At 39.6% G+C, this 25,358-nt stretch overlaps 3 protein-coding genes across 6 annotated transcripts in view; 1 reads left to right on the top strand and 2 right to left on the bottom strand.

The window, feature by feature from the left end:
* The window catches only part of LOC113025194 (DNA repair protein XRCC4-like), a 31,069-nt gene extending 25,068 nt beyond the window's left edge, over window positions 1-6,001 (bottom strand). Inside the window, exons 1-2 of one of the 3 annotated variants that reach the window (XM_026172697.1) lie at window positions 5,334-5,406; window positions 1,571-1,705 (exon numbers count right to left, since the gene is read on the bottom strand). In XM_026172697.1, coding sequence (XP_026028482.1) covers window positions 1,571-1,705; window positions 5,334-5,358 — 160 coding nt within the window. In that variant the 5' untranslated portion in view covers window positions 5,359-5,406. The other 2 variants (XM_026172699.1, XM_026172698.1) reach the window with 2 other exon arrangements.
* A 6,463-nt stretch (window positions 6,002-12,464) lies between these two features.
* On the bottom strand, window positions 12,465-18,984 carry zcchc9 (zinc finger, CCHC domain containing 9). 2 transcript variants are annotated; one of them, XM_026172700.1, is made up of 7 exons: window positions 18,460-18,890; window positions 17,054-17,120; window positions 15,829-16,243; window positions 13,984-14,134; window positions 13,806-13,898; window positions 13,324-13,392; window positions 12,465-13,054 (listed from the first exon to the last, which is right to left on the bottom strand). In XM_026172700.1, the coding sequence occupies exons 2-7, from the start codon at window positions 17,092-17,094 to the stop codon at window positions 12,942-12,944; spliced, it is 882 nt and encodes a 293-aa protein (XP_026028485.1). In that variant the 5' UTR covers window positions 17,095-17,120; window positions 18,460-18,890; the 3' UTR covers window positions 12,465-12,941. The 2 variants fall into 2 exon arrangements, with proteins under 2 accessions (XP_026028485.1, XP_026028486.1); XM_026172701.1 differs by lacking the exons at window positions 17,054-17,120; window positions 18,460-18,890 and adding an exon at window positions 18,907-18,984.
* A 460-nt stretch (window positions 18,985-19,444) lies between these two features.
* LOC113025198 (low choriolytic enzyme) lies at window positions 19,445-25,167 on the top strand. Its single transcript, XM_026172703.1, has 10 exons — window positions 19,445-19,604; window positions 19,700-19,732; window positions 19,833-19,898; window positions 20,318-20,367; window positions 20,822-20,891; window positions 20,959-21,073; window positions 21,639-21,811; window positions 22,108-22,189; window positions 22,276-22,397; window positions 24,904-25,167. Exons 1-10 carry the CDS (start codon window positions 19,553-19,555, stop codon window positions 24,951-24,953), a joined length of 813 nt encoding a protein of 270 aa, XP_026028488.1. The 5' UTR covers window positions 19,445-19,552; the 3' UTR covers window positions 24,954-25,167.
* The last annotated feature ends 191 nt before the right edge of the window (window positions 25,168-25,358 follow it).

A 25,358-nucleotide genomic window follows, 5' to 3' on the forward strand; every position in this document is an offset into this window, starting at 1 on the left:
GTGTACAGTGGGCACATTTAAGTTTAGCAACATCAGAATCTGTTGCTGTTAATGAATTGAGGCTGGAACCTCCAGTGCTAAAAAGTGCAGCCACACGTTTAGTCCAGATTGGACAATGTATGCGTGAATTAGAGCAAATAAAATTTGATGGCAAATAATTGAAATTTGCCAGGGCGCCACAGCCACGCCCTTTGACAAAAACTCAAAAGATCTACAATTCAATATTGCCTAGGTCTGCAGTTTAGACTGACCAAATGTGAAGTTCATCTGATAAAACCCCAAGGAGAAGTTCTCGAAAGTACAACAACTGGAAATGGTCAAAGCTGTGCCAAAACTCGAAGTGGCGGTCTTTCTGTTGGCTTTGGGACATGGGTCTATCGGACCCATGGATTTGCATGTTACACACGTGTACCAAATTTCATACAACTATGTGAAACCCAGCACGGGGACGTAATTTTTCCTCACTGTGCAGGGGGGTTTTCCGAGCCATTTTGCCCCACCCATGTCTGAAACAAAAATAATAATAAAATTTTCACCAGACTTGACACGTGTGCAATACTTCATGAGTTTTTAAATATGTTAAACCCCCCAAAAAGCCCCTTCATTTGCTTTAATAATTACAATAATGAATGGAGTGATTACAATAAGGCCTTCACATATTTCGTGCTTGGGCCCTGAATGATTTTGATAATTACTGTAAATACAGGGCTGCTGTGGTATAAACGTTGCACTGTGTGTTGATTTAATACATTTACTAAGCACTGTGTACATCCCAGAACCACCAACTTTCCCATTAGTAGATGACCTGTCCTACATCCTGAGCTACAGCTATCCCTCAAATCAGTATGTTACAAATTACTGATTTAAGTTTCACATATATTTCAAGAATCGTTAGTTTCTGAACTGAATCAACCAAAAAGGTCATTCAGTTCCTCTGAATACAGCGGTTTTCAGTGGTTTAGTCATCTGGTTTTTAGTCATCACTCATCCAACTGACTTCTTGACCCTCTTCAGATTCAGACTGTAGAGACGGAAGAAGTCACTTGGGTCTAGATAAATGGTATCAAGGATTTTTGTCTGAATTACTGAGCTTGCAACAAAACATTCTTTGTCTTTATTTTTTGCATTTAGCATTTTCTAAACTAATTTTCAGCTTAGCGTGCAGCAGCTTTCTGAAGAACAAACTAAATTCATCTATCAAAGATATAGCAAAAACTTTCAGAATGGCCAGCTACACCAGAACAGCAGAAAACAACTTGGCCCCGTCACACAGGCCCAGAAGCCCATTAGTGACCATTTGGTAACCACCGGTTGATAAGGAAAAATGTATTTTCAGGAATGATTAGCAGGTGGTTACTGGAGGTTGCCAGCAGTTGCTCAGTGAAATTGGTACCAATTTCCAATGTCCCAGGCAACATTTATCTCAAAGGACTTTAAGCCTTTGAAGTTTATCTTGAGCCTCTGAAAACTGAGGACTGTGTATAAAAATGGCATGTGATGTAAAAGAGGTAAGAGTGTATAATATAAGGTAATAAACTGTGAAGTCATGCTGAGTGATTTTTGTTTTTACCTTCCCCTCTCCATGCATCTTGTCCATCAGTAAGCAGCAACTGGAAACCGGTACTAAAGTTGCACCCTTCCCAGTCCACCCGCAGGAAATAGGTGTCTGAGCAGAGATTAATTTCACGCACTGACGTGTGCATCCCTGCAGACAGACAGACCAAAAACTGATTAAAAGATCACTTAAGTTTTCCGAGTACTTTAATAGGTACTTACTACTGGATTTGGTTAACATCATTTCATTACATCAAACCTTTCAATGGCCCCACGTGTGAGGTCAGCATGACAGAAATGTTTGATTACAGGACAAAGACGATCACTCAGAACAACTTTGTACTGATTTCCCTTTGAGGCTGTGGTGTCCAAACCCAGGCCTCAAAGGGCCGGCGTCCTGCTGTGTAGACCCAGGGTGAGATCTAAAACCTGCACGACACCGGCCCTCGAGGCCTCGAGTTGGCCAAGCCAGCTTTAAGGGATTAAGTGGAGAGGACATACCACCTAAAAAAATAAAATAAAATAAAAAAGATTCCAGTCTGTAATTGTCTTTTCATTGAAGCGCATTTCTGGATTCCCTCATCGAGCAGCCACATGCTTGTGCTCTTCATTAGAGAAAAAAAAATTGACAATGTTTCTATCCACTGTACTTGACCTGTAACTGTACTTGTCAAAGTGGTCAATAATTTATTTTATTTTATGACATAAAGAAATATAGATAGATAGAGTGAGCTTGTCTCATTTTGCAACTCTTCATCATTCTCTCACATAAAGAAATTAAGAAACCACGAAGAGGTTCGTGAATGCAAAGTATTTTTCGGAAAATAAAATAAAATGGTTTTTACTTCTTTGCTTTTGTAAATTTGTAATTTTCTGTATGACCATGGTCTGATCATTATTGATGTAAATCTTTTGAAACTAAAGCTAAAACTGGCTCTTTAAAAGCTAGAGACTGTTAGCATGGGGATTGGCAGACCTGACGACTGGATGCGTTTCAGCAGGAGCAGAGTCCCAGGTAGGGGATGGGTGTCGTTTTGTGGGCATGCTTGATGTTGCCTTACACATGTTCCAGTGCCCCGTCCCACCAGTGTCCTGCCGGTGTAAACGTATCTAATATTTCATGACGCATAGCTGAGTTCCCAGGAAGAGGAGAATGGCAAAAAAAACTTCTAAGACCAACAATTTAAAGACTGAAAAGCACAGATAGTGGATGCAGCAGACACTTCTTATTATTTTTAACACTCTGCTTCAATTCAGCTCTTTGTATGTTATGACTTCGTTCTTTTCTGCGGGTGGCTTACGGACCAACAAAACCGTAAGCAAGAGCTGCCCACAGACCAGCTGTAGCACATACTTTGTACACTGCCTTCATCTGACAGCAGATGTCACTCGGACATCTGTGCAGTCAAGATCTTGAAGGACTGCATGCCAGCTCTTCTCACATCGGTGAAAACCACCTCTCCCCTCCTCTGTCCAACCAAATAATGTACAAATAATATGACCAAATATGACCAGATAATGGTCATAAATTTACAGGACCATAAATCCCAGACAAGCAGGAAAGCCCAGACCTTCAACTTGTCAGCGACCTCCTCCAGCTTATCCAAAGAAACATCGAAGCACTCCCAGGCCATCCAGTATATATATTCTCTGGGTCTAGTCAGAGGTCTCCTCCGGAGCCTCGTCTCACTAGGACATGACTAATTGGAATACTTTATCCAAGAGGCGCCCACCTCAGCTGACTCATTTTGATGTAGAGGAGCAGCGGCTCTACTCTGAGCCTCTCTTGACTAACTGAACTCACGCTGTCACGAAGGGAAAGCCCATCCACCTTTCACAGAAATCTCATTTCCACTGCTTGTATCCATGAAGATGGATAGTGCCAAAAAAAACAACTGACGAAGAACAGTCACAGGTAACAGAGCTGGTTTTATTTAAAATTTTCTTTGGTATGCGGGGAGACATTGACATGCAGAGTTGAAAACAGTCGTAATTTTTCAGTGGAATAAATTTCTTGTACTGCAACCTTTAACAGCAATAGTTTTACGACAGGTTTTGCAAATTTGCAAATTGTTCGACATCCTCCTTGTAAAATCCAAACAACAGCTAGTCTAATTCCTACAACAATGCTCCATCTCGTGGTAGATGGTTGCATAACATTTAGGACACAACAAGGTATCAAAGGGTATTCACTAATTACCAAATAATAAGTATCTAGTTTCATTCCAACCTAGGGAAACAAAAAATACATCAAAACTAGAAACCAAAATAAAAGAAATGAATTAACCTCACTAAAAAGAGTCAGTTGCTATAAGCATAGGCATGGCTGGATGTCTCAGCTTCACATTAATTTCTCTGAAGTTGTGGAATTCAGCCCTTCTTTTTGTCACAAAAAATTGGCAGACATCAGCAGTGAGCAAACTCATTTACTGTTTAGTTCAAGCCAAGATGATTAAAAGCGAGCTTGTGTCAATAGGATCTAAACAGCAGAAGCTTTGACTTTCTACAGGTTTTTCAAGCCAGGGGTGGCTCAGGTGGTGGAGCAGATCAGCTACTGATTGGAAGGTTGGTGGTTCGATCCTTGGCTTCCCCAGTCTGCATGGGCCCAAATATCCTTGGGCACAACCCCAAGTTCCCCAAGCGTCGTGTGAATGTTGGTTAGTTTGCACTTGTGTTTAGAAGTGCTTGTATGAGTGGGCGTGAATGGGGTGAATGAGGCATGTTGTGTACAGCGCTTTGAGTACTCCGGAATATAAGAATCAGTCCATGTGGGTCTACTGGAGACCTGTCCTCACACTGTCTACAAGACTGCTTTTCGATTTGGAAGAGTGCTGCTATTTTTGCACATCACACTTCAGAGCATTAACATAAGCATTTAGTACTGAAGCAGATGTTGGAAAGATGTAATTAAAGGTGCAGTGCTCTCAAACATGTGTCTGGCTTCATGGTGCTGTTTATCAATCCAACAACCTTCTCCACTGCACACAGCCTGTGTTTAGACCTAATTAAAGGCTGTGTATCAGTGCATTAGAGCAGTTACATAGTTACACAGTTATGATAACATGGTTGTAAAAAGCTCAACTTGGCCATGTTGCCACTTTAGCCAATACAGTAGCCAAAATTGACATCGCATTTTATGTATGTGACTAGAGGCCGGTTATGCTTTATAATTTATTTTAATTTAAAGATCACAAACAGAATTGGACCCTTGGAAAGCCTTAAACATCACCGACTCTTAAACATCAACACAGAATTTTACAAACTGAAAAAGGAAAAATAAAAACTTGAGCAGACTCCCTTTACATGTATTTTAGCCCAGTCCATTGTAAATGGCTAACAATCACTTACACTCACTTTCATGCCTATGATCATTTTACAATGACCAATCACAGTAACATTGATGTCATTGTACTGTAGGAGGAAGCTGGATTAGTAGAAGAGAGCCCACAAAGACACAGGAAGAATATGAAGAACTCCAAACAAAAAGACCGCAGCAGGGTATGGAACTTCTTGCTGTGAGGTAACACTGCTAACCACTGCATCACTATGGCTTCCTCCATGAAACACACAACAGTAATTTAACAAAACCGACTCAATTTAAAAATAGAAGGTGACACACTAACTGTGTCTGATCTCTTTTCCAGATCGTCAGGCTCCCATATCTCGCTCCTGTCAGGTTACAGCTGAATAATTAGCTTAACGAAAATTTGAGTAAATGATGACAACAGACGTCATAAAATAACATATATAGAGCTCCACTGACGACGGCTTTTACTCACGCACGCAGGTGAACAAGGTGAACATACTCTAAGTTGATTAAATTTACTCTGATCAGCTGTTCTCAAACAGAAAATTCAAAGTTGCCCATCTCAGAGGTGATCAACTCGGAGTTTATTTTTAAACTCAGACTTTGTTGAACAGGATTTCTAGTTACAGAGCAAGTGTGCTGAGCAGCAACATTTGGGAGACTAATATATGTACTAAAATCCCGTTCGTTTAATGTTTTCTCACAGTCCACTCTAAGTATTAGGATGTATGTCCAAACAACTGTCCCATGAATGATTAAAAGAAATGCGCTCCTTCTCACAGTTGGACGTCTGTTTCCGAATCAAACAAACTTCTTGGTGCTTCTTGCAGCAAACTCAGTCTCAACTATTAAAACGCGTCAGCGATCTTTGCTTTCCCAAGACTGGCGGCAACTTGAGGTTTACACTGAGAACAGATCCCGCGACTGCACTGTATGCTAACATGATAAGAACAAGCAGCTAGCAAGTGCTAGCGAGCTCAGCTCAGAGTGAGACACGGGTTGTTTGTAAACACAAGCACGAGGGTAGAAGCGCTCCTTCACATCTATATGAGAACAGCACATCTATTAATGCCCTACCTTCAGCGCTTCAGCTGCACCTTTATGCGTCCGCCAATTTGTTTTGGGTTTTTGTTGACAAGCTGCACCGGGAACGTGGATGTACGTCATCACCCAGCGACATCCAGCAACCAAACAGATGAGGTGTGTGTGTGTGTGTGTGTGGTAAGAATGATGGGAAACTACGAAAATATCACTAAAGACTCAAGAAAAAGAAAAAAAAATTATACATCTCTCCAGGTGTCCTGCAAGCAAACATTCATATCCTTTAGAACACCTGCTTATTTACTTTCTTAAACATTTTTTTCTGCATTTGCTATATAATAGACCTCAAGTTAGAATATCTAGCTGTTTCATTAAACTATTACCAAAAAATACTGCACATTTGATATAAACAGTTATGTCATGCATACATTTTCTTCCACTTATCTGCAACTGGTTCGTGGAGGCTAGTAGCCTAAGCAGAGAACCTCCTTCAGCTTATCCAGTGTCTTCATGCCACATATTTCACACACAAGGACCAGTACTATAGGCAGAAACATGGGTGTGCCATTGGTTCCCCAATTTCCCCCACTGTGACCAATTTGTATATAGAGGAAATGGAAGAGAGGGCTCTGTTATCCTATCCTGGAACACCACTGATTCAGCACATTGGTTCAAGGATGTGTATGACACCTGAGTGAAAATCAAATCTCAGGGTAAAGGTAAGGGTACACCTTTCACCATCTTAAAATGCTGTGACTGCAGCCATTCTCCAACTCTCAGTGAGTGGTACTCATGGCCCTTGATCATTGGCCATTACAATTTGCATATTACTGTTTATGAAACTGAGTTCATGACCCATTGTTAGCCAGTAATGCTAGTTTTGGTCATTATGCAAGTGTACTGTTTAGGTTGGGGAAACCTGCTGTCAACTGAGAGTGAAGAATGGCCTGTATTTGTATAGCGCTTTATTAGTCCCTAAGGACACCAAAGCACTTTACACATCCAGTCATCCACACATTCACACACACATTCACACACTGGTGATGGCAAGCTACATTGTAACCACAGCCACCCTGGGGCGCACTGACACAAGAAGTCACTTGAATGAGTGACGAAATGTTTCTCCCACTAAAAACACAACATCCAGATGAACAGAATCAACTTTCTGGGATATATTACTCACAACATCCAACAATTCAACAGTGGGTTACAGAGGAAATTATATCTGATCCTGTCAGAAAAGTGTGTAAACAGTGAACCAAACTGGGAACATTTTTAACCCAGTGATTTTGGGTGTGTAGTGTGAAGGGTTTGTGGGAAATGCAAATAGATAAACAGGAAGGGATTACTGTTACAGTGAACCCGTTACATTAGTAGGCTCCACCTCAGGGTAGGAAATGCAGCCAAGTAATAAAAAAAGCAAAGAAAACAATGGATCCCACTGAGGCTGAAAGAATAAAAGAGATCAGGCTGGACTGTACACTGCTTCAGATGTATTTGTGTCTGACCTTGTGTAGTTTGCTACTGGAACAGTTTTAGTCCCACAGGAACTTAATTACCAACTGCAAGAAAAACTTTATGGATAGCCTTTTGCTGATACTAAACCGAGAGCATTTGGGTCTGACCTTGTTATAGCTATGAAAGTTTAATTAGACAGTGTTTTGGGAGGGATTTAGCATACACTCATTTCCTGTCCGTTTGGAAACCATGGTTGTCTTTTTTTTTTTTAGCACAGTCCCATTCATGTAGTTATGAACGTCAAGATCAGAACTGAAACTGTACAGGTTACCCCCAAATCAAATCTGTCATACATACATCTCTGAACTTCTGATCACACTTTTAGTAAATCACTACAAAAAAACAGCTGTTGTGGGCTTTTGTGTGTACTTCTATGTGCTTTAACATAGTAGAAAGAACATCAGTGAAAGGACAGCCTCTCAAAGCCATTATTCTTGAAATAACTGCTTACCAAACTTAAATCCCTGTTTTGTGGTAAGGTCTACATTTCAATTCGCTTGAAATTATTTAACTATAAAGAAAACTGTGCTTATTGTGTCCGTTAAACATCAGAGAATTAGAAGTCCTCCAGTTTGTCTTTAAGACTTGGGATGTCTGTATGTGAGGGGGTTAAGCAGGTCATCTACTAATTATTATGTTAATTATAAGGTTATATGTTTTTATTAATTAAAAGCATAAAGTAACCAATCCCACATATCTTGTCATGTTAAACCGCTGTTCTCAAAACTCTTGGTTAATATTTGAACTTATAAGAGGAGTGACAATGGGAAGAAACAAAAAAAGCACCACTAAGAACCGATGGCACAAGATGGCAAATGTAAATGAAAATTAAACTAAAATGAATGTAAATGAAACTGGAAGTTTAACTGGAGTCGATACAAAACTTTAAAAATAATAGCTAAATGGTTTTCAATCAGGATTCACTAACATCAGTCAGACAAATAGCTGAGGCTGAGATACGAACTGAAAAGATGGAAGATTTTGTTCAAAATGTGGAACAGTATAAGATGATAAAAATGATGAAATATCAGGAAAACCAACTACTTGACCAAGAAGGGAGATCTTTAAAGAATAAGAATATTCACTATTCCTGAAGGAATGGAGGGATTTTGTGAAGAAGCTTCTACAAGACACAATGGGGATTCACCTGGCTACAGAGCTGAATATTGAACAAACACATTGGGTGACTACTCCAAAACCCTCTGGAGGCAAAATACTGCATGACTTTTAACAGGAACTCTTCAAAGAGAGCATATAACCCCTGTTCTAGCTTCACTCCACTGGCTGCCTGCCTCAATTTAGCAGTTTGGAGACAAAGTTAGAGAGACATAAAAAGACAAAGAAACAGAAAAGATTCATGGATGTAGTGAAGGAGGCCATTATGCTGGAATAGGGGGAGATGGAGGTAGATTCTATGCTAGAAGGAGCAGACAGAAGGAGAACATGACTTGGGTCAGAAACAGATCATAGGTTGGGTTAAATTAATAACAGTAAACACATGTTTTAAAGCTCAATTTTAAGGAAGAGTGGGAGTAGAGTGGCTCGCCTCCTCCTCACAAGTCAAAGTGTCCTTTGGCAAGATACTGAACCCTGAGTTGTCCCTGAAGTATTCATCAGAGTCTAAATGTGTGAGAATGTCAGACAAGGTATAGAAAAAAAGTTATTGTATGAATGTGTGAGTCATTGGGTGAATGAGGCTTTGAGTACTCAGAGTAGAATAGTGCTATATAATTACTAGCCCATGTTTTTTTTTTACCATCTTATAAATTCAGCACAAATTTCACGTGCATTTATCCATAGAATTGCACTAACACGGTTAGTGTTAGTGGTTAGCATTAACTTTAAAATGAAAGACAAAAAGGACCACTGGCTTCAATCTGCACAAAAAAATATAAAGTGATTACAAAGAGACACAAAATCAAAAAGTCACGCAATTATTAGCAGACAGAAAGACTCCAAAAAGACACAAAAGAGGCAGAAAAAATAAAATAAGACACGAAGATAGATAAAAAGAAACTCAAAGGAGGAAGAATACAACAGCAAAGAAATGCATAAAAAGTACAGAGTGCAAAATATCACAGCACTATAGCAAAGAAACACAAAACAACTACAAAAAAAATGTACAAAAAGCCATTAGCATCTGATAGCTGTTTGTACCATCGATGCTTGAGCCATGTTGCTAATATATCGAAAAGAGTAGTGTATGATTACTTTTAATGGTGCCATCATTATGGTAGTTAGGGATATGACCTTGAGGTTCTGAAGATTTACGTATGTATGCATGCTCAGAGGAGAACAGGACTGAGGCAAGATGTTGGGCAATTCAAAATCATAAAAACAATACTTGGAGGAAAGGCCCCCTTTCAGTTTCTCTGAAATTGGAACCAGGAGACATAAGAGAATGAAGCCTCTGTGCTTTTGTTATAAGGCACACTCTCCTGTGGATGAAAACTTTTTGGTAAGTTGTGTAATCCTCCACTGTGGGCTGCGAGCTGGCACAGTGCAGGAGCTGTCTGGCTGCAGTTTCACCTTGCCTCCATGAGAAAGAATCCAGCTGTGTGCAGACTGTGTGTGTGTGTTTGGGGGGGGGGGGGGGGGGGGGTCTTATGAGGGTAGCCACTCTCCCCCACTCACTCTGCTATGATTTACTGTGTCACAATTTCCAGAAACTATCCTTCCTATGAGCAACTGTGTGAAAAATATACTATCATTAACATGCAAGCATATAAAACAAATATACATTTGTCATAATTTCCTGTGTAAGACTTTTCTTTGATTAACTCTTTTGGAAGTGAAGCCAAGATGTTAACCTAACCCTAACATAAACAACATGTGGAGTACCAGCCAAATCTGTTCCACAGAGGCATTAAAGTCCATTATTGTCACAGAGAGAGACCAACTCAGACTGCATGATCCAGGTTTAACCAAAACCATAGCTGTGAATAGGTGAGAGAAATGGCAGAGAAAGAAGAGGAACACAACACATCCAGGTAAAGCAGAGATGTGGCTGATGAAGATGGAGAAACAGAGGACTTTATGATCTAATTCATGAAATCAGTTTAACATACAATTGTGATTAGTTACAACTGACTAATGCATATGAACGTAAGACTGTGGTTGCATTATCTTAGACACGAGCCACAATTCAACCGTGCATTAGTGTATTACTGTAGGGTTTTTACTTTACAACATAAAACGACTTGAGGCAACTGTTGTCACTATTTAAATAATATTGAACTGAACTGCATGGGGACGAGTCAATGTCATCATTGTGCTCCACTACTTAATGTAAGTGTGTTGCTTCTTTTCATTGAGGTTTGTGGGCATTTGTTCATACACAGCTCAATGAAGGTCCCATCACAGCCTTTCAGGCGTACGGGCGTGTTTGAGGTCTGGACTTTGACTGGACCACTGCAGCACTGATTCTTTCTTTTTTCAGTTATTCTTTTGTAGATTTGCTGCTGTGCTTGCATTTACTGCCCTGTAGATGACCCAGTTTCATACAGATGGCCTCACATTTGACTCTAGAAAACTTTGGTTCATGCTCCGCTCAGTGACTGCAAGGTGCCCAAATCATCCTCCACCACTGTGTTCACAGCTGGTCTGAGGTGTTTGTGCCATTACTCCAAACGTGCTGCTGTTACTATGGACAAACATCTCTTTGGTTTTATTGTTCCAGAAGTTTTTAATGTTTTGTTTAGATGCAGCTCTGCAAAGCTACACTGTGCTTTTACATAATTTCCTTAGGGATTAATAAAGTATTCTGATTCTGTGCTGACATGTTGCTTTTAGAAGTCATAATTGCACAAACCTTTGCAAGTTGTAGTGTAATGAGTCCAAGATCAAGAAGGGTTGTTGCAGTTTCTCTGAACATTGCACAGTCAGACCTTTGGGTCTTAATTGTTTTCCACTCGTGAAGAATTTTTCTTGGGCTACAATGATGGACTTTAGATTGTTCGGATAGAGCTTTGTAACTCTTTCCAGAGTAATTAGATTGCTGATGTTTTTCTTGGGCTTGTATTTGACCAGGATATATCCTTCAATGCACATATTAAACAGATATGTAGGAGTGCTTTGTTCCATTTGCACAATATCTCTAAAATTAGAAACATCCCGATGTTGAAAAACTAGTTTATGTATTTATTACTTCTAGGCTGGAGTACTGTAATTCATTGTTGAGTAGATGATTATTATGTTCTGATATGTAAAGCGTTTTCTTTTTAATATAAATAAACTCAAGAAGAAAGATCTTTCTAGGCCAGCACTACATCAGGTCAGCATTGATAGCCACTATTTTTCTCATCAACTAAAGCAGTTTTGTCTGCCGAGGACTGCACTGGATTTCCAAGAAACCTTTTGCATCATCAATGATGTAATTTCTTTTCTTCGTGCTCTCAGGGGAGGTTTTCAGTGCAACACAGGCCCTTGGTGTTCCACTGAAAACAAAGATTTATCTTCATCTTGAAAGAAAAAGTCTGGAGTGAACATTTGAGTAAAGTCCAAAAAAAATGATCTGTTATTCCTCAAGCTTCCTGTGAGCCTCCTCTCTGTAGCTGCCAGTGTATAATGTTTGAGGTTCCGTTTATTATCAAGTCGGACTGCTGACATTCTTATTGATCAGTCATATAAGCCCCCCTGGTGAGCTGTGAAAACTGAAAACACACTGCAATATTATCACATTATTCCCTTATGCCTATGAGAAGGAAATTTTCCTTGCAGCTTTAAAACACCCCTTAAAGAGAAAAAGATGTTGGTTGTTGACACTGTACCAGATTTTTATGCAAAACAAAAACAGGACTTTCAGCGCTGTCAGAATCAAAGACACAATTTTTTAGAGGAAGGCCTGCAGCCTACTGACTATAAGTTCTCTACATTTTGCAGGCCAAAGCTTAACTGGTCCATAACAGAAGCTTAGAAAGACTTAGTACTGCCTCTGAGTGGCCGTGCTTCCACATTGCAGCTCCACAAAGCATCACAACCACACATGTGCTGATTATGCAGCAAGTGGAGTCCACATCCACACATACAGTCCTTAAGTAACAGCCGCTGTACAAAGACTTTTTATTTAATGACAGCTTTAATAACAAAGGTATTGCACAAGCCATTTAGGCCATTTTTATACACCCTGTGATTTTCAGAGGCTCAAAAGTAATTGGACAACTGAAGACAACCCAGTGGATGACTGTAAAATTCTTGGTGAAATAAAAATTCCCTTCAATCACATCCTGATTGTTTAATTTACAATCCACTGTTTGAGCGGGCAATCCATATGCTGAGGGAAATTGCAGGGGCCTTAGTCTGTGTCCACTTATGACTACTTCCTGCAACAAGAATTCTTAACTATAGCATATCAAAAGTAGCTGTGGAAAACTTTTTATTAAAAAGATCTCATTCATATACAGTGGTATACAAGACTTCATTCCCTGTTAGTGGGCAACCTGTCCATTTATGAAGTCCAGAAGCTGAGGTGGGTCAGAGAAGTACAACGAGGGACACACATTAGCACTGCTCAGTTCTGTGATTAGAACTTCACCACTTTAGGCTGCTTGGGTTTGGCTTTCTTTACTGGAATGTGCACTTCCTCATGGTCTGCACTCATGTTGTTGGACAACCAGCCCACTGTCACATGATTATCTGGAAGCATATGAAGAGGGAAAGAATAAGAAACATCAGCCATGCCCCGCCCAAATCCTTTCCCATTATTTCTAGCTACCCACCACACCACAGGCTAGAAACACATTTGTTATAGACCTACAGACCTTTACATTTTCAGCTTCCTAAGCCAAAGATGTTCTCTAATTAATATCAGACTTCTGAGTGATTTTGCAAACTAATCTAAAATGGATCATTTTTCAGGTGCACTGAAATCCCAAAAGCAAACGTTTAATTCCAAAGGTACTCACTTGGAGTCTGGTGCTCTGGACAGTCCTTCTGAAAATGTTCCACTGAGCCACAAATATGACAGCAACCTCCTGCAAAACACAAGATGCAGATGCAGTTCTGTCATCGTAAAGGGTTATTTTAAACATTCAATGGTGCAAAGCTAGCTTCCAAAAATACAAATATAAAACTAGAAATGAGCACAATAGGTCTGCTTTACAGATTTAGGAACCGGATGCATAAAAACATGCTGGGTCCATTTTATTTATATAGGACCAAATCACAGTAACAGTTGCCTCAAGGCGCTTTAAAACACAAACACTTGAATGCTAATGTTCTCCTTTCTGATTAAAACTACCTCAGAGAGCTAAAAGGTTAGATGAAGACCTCCTGCCATTGTAGCTTAAAGACTGAGTAAACTGCCAACATGGAACCAGCTATCCTCTCTCATGCGAGTGTGAAATTACTTATCGAGGACATGATGTATGAATATCTGTCTTTTTACCTTGAGCGTAAAGTCCTTTGGGATTATCAGGGCAGGATCGTGACAGATGTCCAGTCTGACCACAGATAAAGCACTTTGCATATGGGTAATCACCTGAGAGAAGCAGCATGGTTACAGCAGTGTTACAGGCAAATCTGATACAGCTGTTCAGGTGTTAGTCTCTGTGTTTATTCCTCACCCAGAGCAGGGTCCACTTTAGCTTTGCATTTGTAGATTTCATGTTCAGTGGAGCCACAGCGGAAGCAGATGCCTCGGCCCATCTCCTCATCTCTGTCAGCCTCTGGACAGTCTGCCAACCCGTGACCGGGCTTCCTGCAGTTAAAACAGAACTGAGAAGAGACACGTGAGTGAGGATTCAGAGGAGCATCATAGATCACATCGGGGTCAACAGAATTTCTATAAGTTCACGAAGATTTAAAAAAACATCACAACTTCTAAAAACGTTTTAAAATATACCAGTTTGATGCGCACTGAACACTTTCATTGAAAAGTGTGTGAGCTCAATATTTATATGTCAACTCACAGCTTCCCAAATTGATCACAGAGATTTACTGTTTTTGTTTATCTTATTTTAGTTATCCTAGGATTTTTTCATAGATTCAACTAAAGAAACAGTGTGGTGTGTTTTTGTGATGAGCTGCTGGTAACAAAGCTGTGCCTAAAGTTACATGTAGGCACAACACTGGTTCGTCAGTGTGAAGTGGCTTAATAGATTCCTGTCAAAATGCCAGGAACACGAACTACACTAAAGCAGAGTGAAAAAGCAGCCAACGTCCAAACTGAAACTTTGAAGGAGCTTCAGAAAGCCTGGACAACTACGGCTAAAGAAATGAGAACAAAGTGTCACTTCCAGATCAGGTGTAGCCACCATGAAGCCTCCTGACAGGTGTGATGTTCACGGCTGTGGTGGCAGATTTCAACAACTGCAGTGCTCCCCAAATGACCACGGGTGGCAGTATCTCACACTCCTGCCCTATCTTTATTGAACTATAGCTCACCAGCTAACTAACTTTCCACAGTCTAAGACCGAACTCCATCCTCCAACATGAACATGTTTGCCTTCAAACAGCGTGGTTTATCAGAGACTAACCCCAGAATTCAGGAGTGGATAGAATGGCCTGCCTGCAGTCCTCACCTTAAACCCATAGAACACTTGTAGGATCACCTTTGCGTGCTGTTCATAACTGCTCAAAGAAGTCCTACCATTAATTAATGTTCAAACTTAAATATGACGAACCAATCTCTATTAATCTATGTACTGTAGTTTTTCAAGGTAGCAGTAGTTAAACCACTGCTTAAAAAGCCATCTCTTGACCCAGCTGTCTGAGGTAATTATAGGCCAATCTCCAACCTTCCTGTCATCTTAAAAATCCTTGAAAGAGCAGTTGTTAAACAGCTAACAGATCACCTGCAGAGGAATGGCTTATTTGAAGAGTTTCAGTCAGGTTTCAGAGCTCATCCCAGCACAGAAACGGCTTTAGTGAAGGTTACAAATGATGATAACATTGTATTAGAACATGCTGTAGGTATTACAGGTACTGCGCTGCAGTGGTTTATATCATATCTAATAGACTCCAATTTGTTCATGCAAGTTAACCTTGTGGAGTTCCGCAGGTTTCCCTACTAGGACCAATTCCGTTTACATTACATGTATAAACTGATAAAACTTAGGTTTTTTTTCCATCTATCAGCAAGAGTACTGAGAGCACTATGTGGGATCTCTACCTTACAACATTAAACTGATGTAAGACGATTACAGCTCAAACCACAAATGGAATTTCCTTACAAATACAAGCTTTCCAGTTGTATAAGATTTACATATTGTTGAAACAAAGAAATAATGGACCAAACACAATTTTCTTCACTTTTTGTGTCTACTTTATTTTTTCAGACCAAATGTAGGTATTCTAATTCAATGAACTGTGAACTACTACTATTACTACCACTACTTCACTACTGTGAACATGTTGGGAGTTTCCAAAAGTCTTAGTTGGGAAAATGTTTCAGACTTTCAACAACTCACCATTTTGTTCTTCTTATTGGTCTGTCTTTTTATCCTCCTGTCCTCCCTCTTCTTGTCCTTCTTTAGAGCATTTTGCACCTCCTCTCTGAGCTCATGCTCTCCCTCCTGACTTTTTTTAGCCAGGTGCTGCCCCGTTTGCTGGAGATACTCCAGGAAGCCGTTTACATCCTCGCTGACGTACTGCTTTTTCTTGCCGTTGGGTTTCTTTATAGCAGACCCACTGGGCTGTGTCTTTCTCAGAGAATTCCTCTCAGCTACTCCTTTAACGCCAGCAGTGCTGCTGCTGCCACCGTCGCCTCCTCCGGCTCCTGGTGGTCGTCTTGTTCTCAGCTGACTCCAGGGGGTGGCCTCCGCTGGTTTGTGTTTGTGGACGTTGTTAGCTCTCGCCCACCTCGTCATGACTGCAAACAAAACACTGAAGCACAAGAAGAAGGATTTCAAAGGAAACGTGGTGACATACACTTCATCAACAGGAATATTTCCAAACGTCTTCATAAAAGCATTCAGATATAGATGGGTGAATAAAGCCTTGGTAAGCTTTTGAGGTTACTTCCTGGTTGTACTGAAAAATGATTTGAAGCTTAAAACCCTCAAAGATGGATCCTACCAGTAACATCTATTGGTCAGCTGCAATTATAGCAGCCATGACTTCTAAAGCAACAGTAGGCGTCACCCCTACCTCATTTTGACCCCGTAGAAATTCATGCTAAACTAGTAATAGGCTGCCCCACTAGTAAACCTGGTTACGTAGCCCTTGTTATTTGGACACCTTTTGACATGAAGGCTGTTGTAAAATGATCATAATAACCTTATAAAGTAATCTTAAATACTGATATTGTCAAATCCCACTTAAAATTGGAACAGAAATTAGATGAAAATGAACAACTTCATCATTACTGCTGTTATTACAGGTAGGAGTTAAAATGATCCCTCCTGGCTCTAGTGTTAAATGTGTTGTCCTGTTAGATTTCAGACAGTTTTGTTTTGTGACGTGAGATGACAGACATTTTAACATCACAGTGTTGGAGGTATGATTTTAAAGTCTGTGAGTTCTAGCAACTGAAGATCTCTCCCAGCACCATGAAGCAGGGAGGAAACACTGAACATTCCAAGTCTCCTCATAATGAATGAAACAGCAGCAAAGATTCCAATCAGTCACCTCACTTCAGAGAAAATTAAGACTTTTGTACTCAGCCATAAACATATTAGAAATATGGTATCTTACCAGAATTCCCATGATGCACTGGTTGCATCGTCACTAACCATACATTAATACGCCTCTCTGCATTTAATTAGTGTGAATGCTTGAAAAGCATTCACAGTATTGTTCTTCTAATCTTTATTCTTATATTTTATTATCTATTCCGTACGTTTTTTGAAAGCCTACTCCTTCAAAACCATTCAACTTAGAAAAACCATTCAAACACCATTAGATTCCTATTCTTTTGGACATGATTGCTTGTATTTTTCTCATTTTTAACATTTATATTTTTAATTTTATTCAACTTTATTCAACAAAAATTTCCCATGTATTTCAATGGGGAGACCCTTCAAATTCTCATTCAACTTACTCATTTTTAAACTCTTACTACTTCAACATACGTTCACATAGAGCCACCATTCAAACTTTAAAACGAAGACAAGACATTCAACTATTCAACTTGTATTTATCTTTTCAATATCTATTATACTTTTTCTTCAGTTCCAGTTTAAGTTTCATGATGTTTTTTCACCCGTTTCAGAGTTTATAATGGGTGTGTATGGGACGGAATGTTGGGGCTAGAGTGAGGCAGCTCAACTGCTAGAGTGAGAGGAGCAAAAAAAATAATCTTAAAATCTTTTTTAAAACTGCTGCTGTGTCCGCAGCGTTTGCTCTACAGGTATGATTTTACCCTCAAAACGTAGCCATGGCTGTCCTCTTTCATCCAATGTGTTTACTATTGTACTAGGTGTTATGGTTCTTTCATAAATGTCACCAATGCACAGCCTCCTCCCTCCAACTCTTCCATAGACTCTAATGTTAAAATGGCTCAGAAGGTTCGTTTGAAAATCAGAAGAGCATGGTGTCTTTCCACTGTCACCACGTCCATATAATAAACTCCACAGACATGAAAACTGAGAATTTGGTAGACTAGACATTGCTGTCGCTCACAGTGAAAGAATTTTGTCAATACGACTTTTACTTTTCATTTGGGAGCGATTTGTTTCGGCCTGACTTTTCTGTTCATTTTAAGCAGCAAAAGTGAGGTGCATGTCTGTGTCCGTGTGTATGGAGCCATTGGGTGCGGTCACTATAGCAACCAGGCTCACACCTGCCTGCTTAACGAGCTCTGCCTGCCACTGTACCAAGATTCATCTTAAGCACTTCTCTTTCAACTGCTGCTGTGTCCACAGTGTTAAAGCCATCATTTTACCCTCAAAATGTCGCCATCGTTGTTCTTTTTCCAACATCTTGTCTTTCAAAGCTCAGAGATGTAAACTTTTTAAACTGTGTGGGTCCAAGTGGAGGGATCACATTTTAGTCATTCAGTGATTCAAAGAATATGACCTTTTAATATTCATTCAGATGTTTTCTGACTCTAAATGTTCTTTTCTCATTTCTTAGGTTTTTCTAATTTACAATTAAAACATTTATGAATTATTATTCATCTCTTGCTCTCTTCCACTGCATGTCTGCTTCCTGTCTTCCTCCCCTCATAGGGGCCATCTGATGTTTGGGGTTTCTCCGTATTGCTGTTGGGGCTTAACCTTACAATACAAAGTGCCAGTCCAAAAACAAATCAGTCCAAGGTACAAAGTTTTCGAAGGAGGATGCGTAGTTTCTAATGTCCCCTCCACCGCTCATCGTTGTTTAAACGCAGCAGTGAACGTGTAGCATTTCCAAATCAGTCAAAGCTTCAAACCAGCGCATGTAGAGCTGAACCACATGCTCATTAACACATTAACATGCATCACTACCGCAGCCTATTCTCTTCTATCGTCAACGACCACTGAGCACGTACCAAACCCCCTGTCTGCTCGACATTTTGATAAAAGTGTCTTTACAAATGTCAAGAAACTTCGGCTAAATAGCGTTACCTCCCCACGTCTTCAGCCCGTGTTTGGTTTTTAAACCGGAAATACTTTCTTTTTCTTAATGGTGATTTGTGTGCATGTGTATGGCGCAGGTCTGCCACCCTTTGGTGTGGAGTCATTACTGCATATGAGCGCAATAATAAAAAATAAAGAAATTAAAAAATAAAAAATACATTAAAAAAACTAAATATATATAAATGTGTGTGTGTGTGTGTGTGTGTGTGTATTGTGTAATTTGGAAAGTTATACTTTCTCCACTGCTGATAATAAAATATTAATATAGTATAAATATTAATAAATTAGGAAAAAGGGGGCCGTCTGACTGTTGTGGTTTCCTCTGTTTTCTCTGTATTATTATAGGGCCTTTACCTTCACTATAAAACACTCTGAGGTAACTGTTGTTGTGATTTGGTGATATCTTTAAAAAAAAAAAAAACAGAAAAATTTGAATAGATGTGTGAAACCCTACACCATAAACTAGCATATTAAAATGTATTTATGTATTGCCTTATTAAAACTGTGAAACCTCCTCCTATGAGCCTCACAGGACTGAAGGAGGAAGCAGCATCAGCTCACAGCTGATTTTATTTAGTGCAATTAATGAGGATGAGGAGCTGGAAGCCTCACTTGTGTCCTGACCTTAAACAACATGCTGCAAATACTCTGTGTTGCTCTTGTGTGTGCAGAATATCTGAAAGACGGTAAAAAGTCAGCATCTAACATGATTATTTTTTTAAATTACATTTTTCCTCTTTAAATAAGCAAGCGGGTGTTTTTCTCTCCTGTTGTGTTTCAGTGTACTGCAGTCCTCTACAAGAAGCCAAACGAGGTATAATGTGTTCACGTTTAAGCCTGGAGGGATGAGTGTCCTGGTATTTTAAATATCAGAACACTCTTGAGCGTTATGCTGTGTAAATGTGTTTTTACAGCTCTTAAAGATGACTGGCTAATCAAGGCGGTGCATTACATGGAGGAAAACCCAGAAACTTTAGAAGGTGAGCCCTAACAGTGTTTTGGTCATATTTTTTCTTCATACATGATGCTGTACCTCACTGCGCACAGTCAGTTGTGCGCAACCAGGAGCCACAAGCTACCTAGGTTTATTCAGTGTTAGTTAGTCATATGGGCTGAGTTAATTCTTCTAGATGGAGTTTGATTATTAATGGATCAGATCATTTTGGCTAACTAGGAAGCACCTCAAGGGTGTGGCTGATAAATGTTTTATCAGCCGTTATTTATGAAGTTTTTAGGATATCATTTGTAGTTAATAGTCAAACCTTTTCAAAACAAGCACTGGAAACCTTAAAGTTATCACATGAACTAATGGTAGAAAATAAGTGAATGTGATTGAACAATACAACTTTGTAGTAGCACTTTGTAGCTTCATGCTGATCTCCTCTTGTCGTTCTGTTAGAGCTGATGGACAAAAACTATGCTTTGGCAGAAGGAGACATGGTGCTGTTGGTGAGTTACCTGAGAACACATGCCAAAACTGAGGCAACAGATCCACAGACAGACTTCTACACAAAATTTGGTTTGAAATGTCTGCACATTGAGTTTAGGAAAAAAGTTTGCAAGAATCGTACTCTTTGTAAATTATGGACATAACCACAGCCATGTTAGTGGGACCTGTGGTAAACTTCCAGCTGAGCATTTTTGCCACCATAATTCTAGTGTTCTGAATCCAAACATGATCAGAATGACAGAAACTAACAACAAGGTGGGGCCTTGCCTCCTTTGAGTCTAATGTGAACCATAATTTACAAAACAAATTCAGAAGGGCATGAACATGGCAGTTAAGACCAGAAAATCGTAGGAAAAAGTTCATTGAGGTCATTTAAGCTTCATAACACTGAGCAAAGATGTGATGTGGACTAGGCAGTCGGTGAACACTCTAAGTATTTCATTTCTTCTGCAGAATGACAGGAATGCAGTGAGCAGTAGCTGGCCAACTCTGGAGATACCCTATATCATTAGCCCAGATTTAGGTAAGCACAGTATGTGCATTTCATTGGATCTTTGAGAAGTCTGTCTTACTGCCACTTTGTTTTTCAGCTAGTCGCACAGATGATATTCTCTCTGCTATGGAGATGGTGTCCAAACACACCTGTGTATCCTTCCACAAGCGAACCATCGAGCAAAACTACCTGCTCTTCAAAACCAGTACAGGGTATGTAGTTTTCTGAAGCTCAGTCTAAACTCTGTTTGAACTGCAGTTGGAGCTCAGATTGTATGCTGAACACCCCAAGTTTTCTGCAGCACTTAGTGTTCTGATTGGGTTTCTGAAATATTGGGTTTCTGAAATATTCAGTTTCTGTATCTTAACATGACAATATGACATCCTGGCTGCAGAAACCTCTGGCCTGTACTGCAGGTCAGCATACTCAGAACCTATATCAGGCTTCACTAAATCTAGTAACTGCTATCACGTAACAGAGAATCACTCAGCAATGTCAGTCTACAAAAGAAAAAATGGTGAATTTGGTACTTCAGTCATGCCTCAGAGCTCATGACTGTGAGGATGGAAATGGATCAGTTGAAAGTGAGTTTAAGCACCCTGACCAAGGCACATAACGCTGGTTTAAAAAGAAAAAGACTCTCCTCACTGCTGGCAAGATTAAGTACAGCAACAACTGCTTTTTATTTTTCAGATATTAATGTTTAAAGATGGATGTCTCATTTAAAAGAAAACAAAAAAAAACAAAACAGGACACTAACCTGCAGTTTTGTTCTAGCTGTGCGTCATTTGTGGGCTTAAAGGGTGGCGAGCAGCCTGTTTTTGTTGGGCCCCAGTGCATGGTAGGTAACATTGCACATGAGATTCTTCATGCTCTGGGTTTCCACCATGAACACACAAGGATGGACCGTGAACAGCACATCACCGTTATTCACAGCAACATTATGCCAGGTAAGGGTTCTCCTCAAATATTATCTGTACTGTTTAAACGCTATGGTAGCTAAATGGTCATAATGCTTGGAACTTGTACAATAAGAAAAAGTGTTTTGTATGTATGTGTTTTTCAAACTCCAGCTTTCCCTTTATTTGACATAAAAAAAATGAACCTGTTTACATGTGTGAGGCAAACACAGCTCTCATCTTGGAAGATGAGCTTCACCACAGTTTACTGCACATTGTGCATTTACCAAAACTTTTTGGGGGTTATTGATTGTTTACACTCAGGGAAAGTATCACATGTCTTTCAGGGATGGAGAAAAACTTCAGAATGCAAGATGGCGAGACCTTTTCTCTTCCATATGACGCTACCTCCATCATGCACTATGGAAGGTACAGTACCCAAAATGACAAATGCATAACAAACCGTTTCTCTGTAAAGGTTATGTGGTACTTCAAGGTGATTACTCTTGTGTCAGGGATTTTTTTTCAGCGACCGGCCTGCCCACCATCTTCCCAAAGAAAGATGTGAAGGAAATGGGACAGAGAGATAAACTGACAAAGACTGACATTGAAAGGGTTCGACGTCTCTACAGCTGTGGTATATTCTCAACTCTGCTCACTGCACATAAATTTCATTTGTGGTCTCCACATTTTGAAGCTTTAAAGTTAGTGTGGCCACCATATTTTTGTTGGAACCAGAAGTGATCGCATGTGGAATCTTAGCAAGGTGCACCGAGGCGCTGTTTGGTGCTAATGTGGAGAAAGTGATCCAACAAAATGTCTGGGATTGTCCATCAAAAAGTTGTCAGCCAAGCTGCCTGTCAAAGTAGCCATGCCTCTGAATTCAAGTCTTACCCAAAACCAAGTGAGTTGTAAAGATCCATTAGCTAAAAAGAGCACCCCAGCCTAATATAGGACTTTTGTTTTCCCTCCAAGTGGCAAAAGTGAGTTTCCTTGTGACAACCATTTTGCATTTTTAATCATTTTATATGTACATATGATTTATATATACAGTTAGGGCCGTATGTATATATATTTAGACACTGACACAGGTTTTGCCTGTTTACTAAAACATATTCATATTGTTGACATGGACATAATGTGTAGACTCTCAGCTTTCATTTGAGGGTATCCACATTCAAATTGGATGAAGGATTTAGAAGTTTTAGTTCTTTAACATGTGCTACGCTATTTATTTTTTTAAAGGGACCAAAAGTAATTGGACAATTGACTTAAAGGCTATTTCCTGAGCAGGTGTGGACAATTCCTTCATTATCCCATTATTGATTAAGAAGATAGTAGGCCTAGAGTTGATTTGAGATGTGGCGCTTGCATTTGGAAGATTTTGCTGTGAACCATGCGGTAAAAGACATTTTCTGTGCAGGTGAAGCTGTGAAAACGGAAACAAAACAAAAAAAAATCATAGAAATTGCTACAATATTAGGAGTGGCTAAATGTACAATTTGGTACATCCTGAGAAAGAAGGAAAGTACTAGTGAACTCAGCAATGCAAAAAGATTTGGATTCTTTGGACAGATTCTACCAGAATGATGGTATACCACATCACCTGTAAAACATGGCACAGGCAGTGTCATTGCTTGGTCGTGCATGGGTGCCAGTGGCACTGGGATACTAGCGTTCATTGGTGATGTGACACAGGACAAAAGCAGCCCAGTGAATTCTGAGGTGTTCATAGACATGCTGTCAGCTCATATCCAGCTAAATGTAGTCAAATCGATTGGGTGGTGTTTCATTATACAGATGGATAATGGCCCAAAACATGCAGCCAAAGCAATCCAGGAGTTTATTAAAGCAAATAAGTGGCGTATTCTTGAATGGCCAATTGAGCATGAATTTCATTTGTTGAAAACCTGAGACAGGCCCACAAACGGAAACTGAAAGCTGCTGCAGTAAAGGTCTGGCAGAGCATTAAAAAGGAGGAAACCCAGCATCTGGTGATCCCCATCAGTTCAAGACTTCAGGCTTTCATTGGCAACAAAGGGTTTTCAACCAAGTATTAGATATGAATATTTTATTTTCAGTTATTCCATTTGTCCAAATACTTTTGCACTCTGAAATTAAGGGATTACGTACATGCAATCTTTATGTAACTCACTGAATTAAAGCTGAAAGTCTGCACTTCAACCGCATTTCAATTTAAAATTCATTATGGTAGTGTGCAGATCCAAAATTAGGAAAAAAAAAAAGTTCTCTGTACAAATATTTATGGACCTAACTGTATAAAATATGCCAATGAAATGTATTGGCAAAGGACATCAGCAGTTACCTTTGTGTTTACCCAGAATTTGTAGCACATCTGGTTAAAGTCTGAACCACTCTGTAAGCCGTCCAATATAATACCAACATAAAGGAAAATCTGTAAGGAAATATAGGGTGGGCTTTGTAATTTGTTACTTACCGCATTCAACAGTTGAAAGCTGGAATAGATACCTGAGCTCTGGCCTCAATAGCAAGTATAAGAATAACTGAAGGAAACTAAAGACCTAATAATAAGTCTCACTCTGAACAGACTCACAATGTAAGTCAGCCAGCAGAAATGGCCAAAACACTAGTGTGGCAGAATATAGACTTTAAGACCCGAATGAACAGATTACAAAATGCCAGAGGGGGGCTGTGTTAAAGAAACTGCTAAAGTCTCAGAAATTAAGGACTGAAAAGATGCAAACCAACTACAGAGAGGGAAAAATGTCAAACAAAGAAAAGATGTCTGACCGAGACATGGCAGTCAAATGATGTTGAACTGACAACAAAGATGCCCTTGAAAGCTGATTCTGTTCATCTGGAGTTTGCAAAATTAAAATTTAAAAAAAAAAAAAAAAAAAAAAAGCGATGACCTGATGATCCCAGAATGTCCTTTCTGGGTTTTCCTTGCCTCGATTATTGAGGATGCATTTGGATGTACAACGAAGATGATAGCAGCAGTTTAACTTCCAGAGATTTAAAAGCTTATTAAAACCATTTATTAGACAACCATTTATTATATTTTTAAAAAGTCAAAGTTAACTAGTAATTCTATACATGCAGACTCAATGAGTTTAAAAAAATGCTGTTTTTAATCTTTGCTTGTTTCTCATTTTTCCAAGATTCCCTTAAACAAACTGAGAAGGAAAGCCATGACTGGGATGATGTCTGATCTCGGTGCCACCGATGGAGGCTATGAGAACCAGATTACTAGCATTGTGGTTCTATCTGCCTACTCCAGCACCTGAACAATGACACTAGCAGTCAGCAAACAAACTAGTTGTCATCACTGACACATCTATTAATGAAAATATGCTGGCCAGGATCTGGTGGATTCATCTCCACTGTTCAATAAACCAAAATACTTTGTTTCTCTCTAACCAGAATTTGTTAAGACTTTATTGTTTGCACTTTTTTTGGCTTCTGGGGGAAGAAATGGTAGGCTTGATGATCAGATGTGCACACTGAACTCACTCAATTTCTGAATTTTAGAAAAATAGACTTCAATTAAGGGTAAAAGAAATATCACAAAGGAATACAGGTGATGTAGTTTATAGTGCGATATTTGGGTTTTAAA

Source organism: Astatotilapia calliptera, chromosome 7 (assembly GCF_900246225.1).
Source record: "Astatotilapia calliptera chromosome 7, fAstCal1.2, whole genome shotgun sequence".
NCBI lineage: Eukaryota > Metazoa > Chordata > Actinopteri > Cichliformes > Cichlidae > Astatotilapia > Astatotilapia calliptera.

Coding starts and splice junctions, on each gene's coding strand:
- LOC113025198 (XM_026172703.1), top strand. CDS start 19,553: ATGCTGCAAATACTCTGTGTTGCTCTTGTGTGTGCAGAATATCTGAAA. Junction 19,733..19,832: donor TCTACAAGAAGCCAAACGAG/GTATAATGTGTT, acceptor GTGTTTTTACAG/CTCTTAAAGATGACTGGCTA. Junction 22,398..24,903: donor TCGACGTCTCTACAGCTGTG/GTATATTCTCAA, acceptor CATTTTTCCAAG/ATTCCCTTAAACAAACTGAG.
- zcchc9 (XM_026172700.1), bottom strand. CDS start 17,094: ATGGTTAGTGACGATGCAACCAGTGCATCATGGGAATTCTG. Junction 16,244..17,053: donor AGTGCATCATGGGAATTCTG/GTAAGATACCAT, acceptor CTTGTGCTTCAG/TGTTTTGTTTGCAGTCATGA. Junction 13,393..13,805: donor CAAAGGACTTTACGCTCAAG/GTAAAAAGACAG, acceptor TGTGTTTTGCAG/GAGGTTGCTGTCATATTTGT.